General features: G+C 44.3%; 2 protein-coding genes across 2 annotated transcripts in view; one reads left to right on the top strand and one right to left on the bottom strand.

Moving 5' to 3' along the window:
* Positions 1-1935: 1935 nt before the first annotated feature.
* LOC106817638 (lactosylceramide 1,3-N-acetyl-beta-D-glucosaminyltransferase-like) lies at positions 1936-3021 on the top strand. Its single transcript, XM_014822325.1, has one exon. It carries the CDS (start codon positions 1936-1938, stop codon positions 3019-3021), a length of 1086 nt encoding a protein of 361 aa, XP_014677811.1.
* A 2807-nt stretch (positions 3022-5828) lies between these two features.
* Positions 5829-8488, bottom strand: part of LOC106817640 (indole-3-acetic acid-amido synthetase GH3.3-like) — a gene marked incomplete at its 5' end in the record, with an annotated part of 14439 nt that continues 11779 nt past the window's right edge. Inside the window, 4 exons of the mRNA XM_014822326.1 lie at positions 5829-6134; positions 7023-7117; positions 7809-7957; positions 8324-8451. Of these exons, the coding sequence (XP_014677812.1) occupies positions 5895-6134; positions 7023-7117; positions 7809-7957; positions 8324-8451 (612 nt within the window). The remainder of the gene's footprint in view (positions 6135-7022; positions 7118-7808; positions 7958-8323; positions 8452-8488) is intronic.

An 8488-nucleotide genomic window follows, 5' to 3' on the forward strand; every position in this document is an offset into this window, starting at 1 on the left:
AAGGGTACAAAGTGCTCGAGATGAGGGGTCTCCGGGGGCCCCCCGGAACATTTTTGATTTCTAGAAGCCTTGAAATGCGTTTTCCTGCTATTTTGGAGGCATATTTTGACACTTTTTCTGCTTCAAAATATGTGTTTTTTGCCAGCAGCTATCCTAAATTTTGGCTCAAACCACTGACCTATACAAAATATTTCAGAATCTTCACTGACCACCGTCAAATATGTGTATATCAATTAACAAAATTGCTGATATAATGCAGTTAACCTAGCTGCTGACCTGGGGTCTCGAGTGGTTTTCCTTGCTATAAACCACAAATCAACAAATAATAAACAATATTTATATATTAAACTATAAATTTTTAGAAACTGATTTTATTTGTAATGCGTGAGATTTCCTTGTCACTGCGTGAGAACGTGAGACGGCGTCTGAATGCGTGAGACTCACGGCGAATGCGTGAGAGTTGACAGCTCTGCTATATATATATGTTATTATGACCATTAATGACATTAAAGTTGAGAACACTCCTAATGGAGTATCACCCTGAATCTGCTATTGCTGGTTCAAGGATATAAGACTAATTAAGAGCTGTTTTCAATTCATTTTCGCAATGTGCGACATGTGCAAATGTGGACAGCTCTGATATCATTGGGCCCTGACTGATGTTTGGTTACATTATATTGGCCTTTGTCGCCCATCAGTTATCGTGTCAAAGTGTCATGAGCCCCTCACGTGATACATTATCTTGTCACGAGTGTCAGCGTGCTCACTCCTAACAAGTCCGAGTCATTCTCCTGTCATGTTATTATTGTTATTATTAACTCTTTATTGCAATCTTTTTGCATGTAATTCAAATACAAATATATACGTACTGAAGACATTCTTTTTCATGGAGAAAAAATCTGATAAATGCAATAGTGTTGAGCAGTTCAAATAATAAACTTTCTGAGTGATACAGTACAAAAACAGTGCTATACAACATGAAGAAACATATATACAAAAACATGTCGTTCTCCTATTCGTAGCACCAGGAGCAAAAATAACTGCAAACATCACAGAAAGTTGTCCGCACGCAGACGTTATAACTCCGCTTTGCTAATCTGAGGGTGCGGGTTTAACCCATTACTGGGGTCTGCGTCGGCTCGGACTACACAGAAGGCATTACAGGAGTAAATATTAATAATAACACATTTGTGATTACTTTATATTTACTCCTGGTAGCACCTGATCATTCGAGCATGGTCATCAGCATTGCTTTCGACATGTATCATCGTCAAAGAATTTCTTCAGTTCTGTCATCCCATATTCATATTGAAATTATCTGCAAAATTGATTAGGTTATTTCTAATTATTTATTTTATTATTTATATATCCCTTGGACTCTAAAGACTTAAGTGGCTTACGTTCGAATTACATGCAATAAAGATTTAATTTACAAATTATTTTTTTTTAAATGGCTGTATGAGTTTACGAGGTTATATGTCCTGTTAGTAGCACTAGGCACTATATTTGTAGGTGTTGTTGTAGGTTGGTATATACGTTTTAAAAATGTAAGGCAATGAAATGGAAATCACAGTAGATATAAAAATGCAACCCTACATTACATATATACAATAACATAAACCAACGGTTTATAAGGATCAACAATAAAATACAATAAAACGATCAATGTAACCCTTCAGTAGATACAATATATGAATAATTTATGGGAACATAACTTTGGATAGAGTCGATTTTTTTTCCTCGACAACGTTTACCGGCTAATGTCGCAGCAAACGGTTGCAGAAAAAAATTACGCGCGATATCATTTTCGTCTGCGTTACAGAGTGACGCCACGTGAGATGCGATCGACGACAGTCACAAGCCACGACCCGGCCGAGAGCGAGGAGTGACGCAGACGTAGACACGAGCGGAAGCGCTCACGCACGCGAGCGAGCGATGCGGTTTCTCTCGTACGTGCCGTTCGTGCGCGCCGTGCGCTGGAAGCCGTGTGCACGCGGCGCGGCAACGGCGGCGCGTCTGCTCGTCGTCGTTGTCGTGGCGATGCTCGTCTGGCACGGGATGCTGTCGGTCATCTACGTTCCTAAGCTTGTTAGCGACGCGCGCAACGTCAGCGGATACTTTCACATCCCCGTGCGCATGCTCCGCGGCGACGGCCTCCACTTCATCCTCGACCACCCGCAGACGTGCGGCGGCGGAAGACGCCTTCACGTGGTGGCGCTGATCGTTAGCGCACCGCGTAACCACGCCAACCGCGACACCATCCGCGCGACGTGGGGCGCGGCGCTGCGGCGGCGTCACGGCGACGACGACCCCAGCGCGTTCCTATTCGTCCTCGGCGACCCGCGCAACGCGAGCCTGCAGGCGGCGCTCGCCGACGAAGACCGCCGCCACGGCGACCTCATCCAGGCAGACTTCATAGACAGCTACTTCAACATGACACTGAAGCATCTGGTCGCGCTGCGCTGGGCCGTGCGCCGTTGCCGCGGCGACGTCAGCTTCGTGCTGAAGACGGACGACGACGTCGTCGTGAACACGCACCGTCTGCTGCCGTACCTGTCGTCGCTCCCGGCAACCGACGAGGCGCTGCTCTGCTACGTGAACAAGAACCCGAGGGTGTTTCGCGACGAGACGAAGTGGCGCATCTCGCGCGCGCTCTACGCAGCCGCCACGTACCCGGACTACTGCGCGGGGCCGGCGTACGTCGTCACGCCCCGCGTCGCCGCACGACTCTTCGACGCCACGCTCGCGATCCGCCCGATGTTCGTCGACGACGTTCTTGTGTCGGGGATCGCGCGCCTGCACGCGGGCGTGCGTCTCATGCGCGCCCCCTACCAGCTGCGCCCCGCTGACTTCACGATGTGGGAGCCGGACCCCCTCGCGACGTTCGCCCGGGCAGCGGAGGACGGTGGCGCCCTCCCGATGTTTGGCGCATTGCAGGGTTACGCGGGTGACAACAAGACGGACGTGATGCGAGCGATCTGGGACGTGATTGAGGCGACGCAGCGCCGCCGCCGCGGGTGACGCCCCCTGGTGGGTCGCCAGGACGCGAGCGATCTGGGACGTGATTGAGGCGACGCAGCGCCGCCGCCGCGGGTGACGCCCTCTAGTGGAACGCGCGTTCTACAGATAACGTAAGCTAGCGTCTAGACGCTTTGACACGTTCGGCTGGGCCCAAGTAACTGTACCTGTTCCGTGAATAATACAGAGCGGCAGCGGCCGAAAGCCCCGACGATCGCTCGGCCGGACGTGTGTGACTATAGGGGGCGCACATGTCGGCGTGACGTGCCATGATGGCGGCTATCTGCGAGGGAGAGCGTTCGCGTGGCATGGGAGTAGCGTTACGTGACGAGCGAAGCGTGTTCGCCGCGGAGCGGGACGACGACGACGACGACGACGACGCACGGTAACGGATATAGGTCAACGTGATTCCACTAGTCATTCGTTTCCCTCCCTCATAGCATCATTTTCATTCAGTTTCCTAGATTTTTTTCCCCTCCTACGTTCCTAGTACCTCCTACGTTCCTGCCTCGAAAATGCTCAACTGATGTACTTACTGTGAGTGTATGATCTGTTGGTGGTTACTGTTGCCATACCAGGCCTGCTCTGGTGCTCTCTACCTTTGTGGTCGGGTAGGAGTATGCTATGTATGCTGCCGCTGGGATATATTAACTCGATTTAGGATTCCTAGGTGGGACTCGGTACAAAAAAATTTCAAGGAGTTTAGTTGTGTCAGTGTAGTTATATTAGTACAAAAGCACCCTTGAATGCAGACGATTTTTTAAATCAGGGGAAAAAGTAAGTAATCGGATCGGAAACCATGCACAGTGACAGTAACTAGCTCATTATATTGCATTATAGATTAATTTTATCTAGGGTGGGAACGATCTTGTAGTTGATAATGAACTCAATTTGGGATGTATAGCAACTCTGGTCTAGGGTCTGTTTATTCAACAGTTTCGTAATTGTTGCATGCATATCACCATCATGTCAGGGCGGTAGCTAGCGGTGGGGCAATGGTGGCAGGTGTCCCCACCCGTATAGAAATGTAGTCTATGCAGTATATTGTCAATAACGATCATCTTCCCAGAACACACCACGCATGTGGCTTTGCCCACTTCCCAGACTAAGTAGATTAGCTATGCTCCTGCATATATCTATGTATCCAACTATCCATGCGTACTATTCTTTAGAAATATGCTCCTACACGTTATAAATGAAATTCATTTTAAGTGCAAAAATAACAAATACTTATAATATTCACTCATACCTGTTTAACCAGAAACTTTAAACTCGTTTGTTAATATATATACGTAAATTTTGTCGTTATAAACGCATCGTATGTATAGTACGCATTGTAAGCTCAACCTTAGCCCCTTTCTATAGTGTTTGCACATGGGTGTATATCAAGAGTAGATAATAGTAGATAATAATCTCCCATTATCTACTCTTGGTGTATATCCGTCCTAGATGTGTGCAATAGCATTATCCTAAAATATGATCATGATATTATCAATATTATCATTTACTTCTGATGTTATACCGGTGTTAAACGAATGTCTGCAATTGCCCATTTACACAAACCAAAGACTTTGATATTGCCAGCCGTATTAAATATTCTACTATTATATTTCGTTTCCTCAGAATTGCAGTACAATTATGTATAAGATAATATAGATCAACGTTATAATTATAACCATACCCGACGACAGGTGGCACTAGTGGGTGTACAATGCAAACGTACTTATATTTCGCAATGAATACAGACAATATATTATATATATATATATATATATCAAGAGTACATAATAGAGAATCACTGTTTAGAATATTCTTTGTATCCTACCATTATAATCTAGACCTATATAGACATGTTCACGTTGATACTCATTCAGTTTGTGTTCACAAGTATTATATACATCACAATACATGTGTCATAGTTTGTATATTTTCGCTCAATGAAATGTCATGCGCAAAGAATATGCGCTGCACTATAATAATTAATTTTGTGCAATGGTCATTCACAGGTTAGCATGCACGAATAAAGCAATGTATACTACCAGCAATACATGTACACTTACAGAAGCCATACCCTGCAGGCGAGAATAAAAACAAAAAAATGTGTTTTTATTCTCGCCTGTTAAATCCTCCTCATCTTCTCATCGCCTTCTGTCCTTACTCCTTAAACCGATGTGATTTCAGTAAGAAAGGAGGTGGGAGGGTGGGGGGATACCTAGAAGGTGGGAGGGTGGGGGAATACCTAGAAGAATGTTGTAAGGTTTTGCGCATTTTTGAACTTATCGAGTTGGTTACCAGTCATAATATATCTACCGTATATATACATTCAGGAATGAATAATAATCGATTTTTCACTATTAGTATTCACTCCTGTATACATGTATATATATATGTATATATCAGGGGTTAATAATGACACAATTTGTCATTATTAACCCCTGGCATATATATCAGTGTTCGAAATAAGGAAAAATTTTGCTTGTCCGAGGGACAAGCTACAAGATATCTTTGCTTGTCCTGATTTTATAACAGAAATATAGTAAATGTGTAATACATTTAATCAAATTAAATTTTAGACCCAATATCTTACTTTGTAATTTTAATACAGTTCACTAACAGTTCAAATTAGGCACAAAACTTGAAAGAACATAAAGAAGCACAATTATTTATTTTAAGTTGTACAAAGTTGAAGCGATGGTAGAAAATGATGAAAAGTTGCTCTAAAAAGCTGCTTGTCCAGCAGACAAGCTACTGGACAGGTCTACTTGTCCTCCGTGGAAATGGACAAGTGAGGACAAACGGATAGCCCTTATTTCGAACACTGTATATATATATATATACATATATATATGTATTATATATATACGGGACTAGAGCGACTACTGCTGGATGTGAGTGTGTGTAGATCTGGCGAGCAGCTGCTTGAGGTGGTCGGTACGTAGCAGCAGCTTCGGTATCTTCGTCTGGTCGTACGACGAGCCGCTAGTCTCATGTATGTAGCGGTGCAGGGCTGCGAACGTTCCCTGCAGCACCTGATGCACCTCCATCGCGCCGATGCCGTAGATCTCACTGCGTTCTATCTTGTAGATCTGCACGTCGCGTTGTAACACGTCGTCCAGCTGTAAGATCAATGGCGTTCACGTCTTATACTCTGATATCAGTCCTGAGTATCATAATATAGACTACATTATGTCTATATAGTCTATATTATGTATATATTATGTCTATATTATGTCTATACTATGTCTATACTATGTCTATATTATGTCTATACTATGTCTATAAAGTCTATATTATGTCTATATAGTCTATATTATGTATATACTATCAGGAGCTAATAATGACAATTTGTCATTATTAGCTCCTGATAGTATGTCTATAGTATAGTCTATATTTCTATATAGTCTATAGTCTATACTATGTCTATATTATGTCTATACTATGTCTATATAGTCTATATTATGTCTATATAGTCTATATTATGTATATACTATGTCTATAGTATAGTCTATATTACTATATAGTCTATAGTCTATATTATGTCTATATAATCTATATCATGTCTATACTGTGTCTATATATATTATGTCTGTATAGTCTATATTATGTCTGTATAGTCTATATTATGTCTATACTATGACTATATTATGTCACTCCTGCTGATATTGCATCTATCTGTATTTTGGCCACCACTGTGAGTTCGTGTGTGTCAGTTCTCCAAGGAGACAAAAAAAATAGAATTGTTGTAAGAAGTCAATGATGTCAGATGGGGATCAGGAGATTGTGAGATGGAGTCGGTTGTTTGTGTGTGAATGATTGTAATCTATTATTCGCGTTGTCAATCTCGCTTTTACCTCCTCCCTCTCTCCTTCTCTCTCTCTCTCTCTCTCTCTCTCTCTCTCTCTCTCTCTCTCTCTTTCTCCGTCTCCTCTCTCTCTGCTCTTCTCGCTCTCTCTCTTTCTCTCTCTTTCTCTCTCTCTCTCTGCTGCGAACGTTTCCATAACAACCTTGTTCCTCTGCTTGGCAGTGAGGAAGTTGTTGTTGCTTGAGTCGGCTAGCTCGAAGAAGACGATATAATGTGGCAGTAGCAGTGGCGTTCCGTCTGCAACAATTGTGATACATATTGCAAGGTACGTGTTTGCGTGTCAGCGAGATAGAGAATGAGAGAGGGAGAGCGGGGAGGAGAGAGAGAAAGAAAGAGAGAGAGAGAACAGAGAGAGAGAGAGAGAGAGAGAGAGAGAGAGAGAGCAGATGAGCAGGAGAGAGAGAGAGAGAGGTGAGAGAGAGAGAGAGAAGAGGAGGAGAGAGAGAGAGAGAGAGAAGAGAGCAGAGAGAGAGAGAGAGAGAGAGCGCGAGCGAGAGCAGAGAGAGATAGAGAGAGAGAGAAGAGAGAGAGAGAGAGAGGAGAGAGAGGGGAGACACAGAGAGAGAAAGACATTCAGTTAGACAGGCATGCAGGCAGGGAGACAGACAGGCAGGCAAATTGATAGACAGACAGTCAGACAGACAGGCAGGTAGGCAATCTGTCTAGACACATCTCTAGACAGACAGCATCATAATATAATACGAGCAATGATTATGTGCGTGTCGACACATAAGTATAAAGTACGTACTAGCGTAAAGTAAAAGGCACACTCCAATGAAGACATCACACACACACACGCACGCACTCACACGCGCACACACGCACGCACACACACGCACGCACGCACGCACACACACATGCGCGCACAGACACGCACGCACGCACGCACGCACGCACGCACGCGCGCGCATCTCGTGAGATTACTGACCTCGCAGTTTGTCGGCCAGGGCGCTAGTGCAGCAGGTAAAGTCAACGATGGAGGTGCCACCCCAATACGTGTTCGCACATTCCTTTAATGCATTCATCATCGCTTGTTCACTGACACGCTCCCCGCGCAGGCTGAGTAGTTGACTACGTCTAGAATACAAAAGCATTTGTTAGCATGTGTACCGATGCGAAGATGTTGAAAGCAATGAGGAGATGTGTGCAGAGAGAAATTTGCATAAGCAATCAATATGATACATGGGAATAACTCAGGCTATTACAGGCTCTAACCCTAACCCTAACACTAACTCTAACCCTAAACATAACCCTAACGCTGACCCTAACCCTAAACCCAATCCTAACTCTAACCCTAACACGATGCTAACAGAAGATAACTGCGCTGCAATGCGCCAAGTCATGCGAGATTCAATTTGTTGATCAATCATGTCGAATTCAAATTGTAATTTACGAGTCCTTCGCGAAATGGGAAAGCTGCACTCGACACATCTACGTACGCACCGGGCGACAAACTCGAAGATAGGACAGGAGTTTGTGAAGCCAGCAACCTTGAGGAGGTCTCCCTGCTTGTAGCGATACAAGGATCGTCCGCTGGTGACGAGCAGTTCGTACGTCTCCCCGTCTCTCACCTGCACCGAGAATGAGAGAGGATACGAAGAATAGAAA

This window comes from Priapulus caudatus, unplaced genomic scaffold, assembly GCF_000485595.1.
Source record: "Priapulus caudatus unplaced genomic scaffold, Priapulus_caudatus-5.0.1 Scaffold1807, whole genome shotgun sequence".
NCBI classification, from domain to species: domain Eukaryota; kingdom Metazoa; phylum Priapulida; class Priapulimorpha; order Priapulimorphida; family Priapulidae; genus Priapulus; species Priapulus caudatus.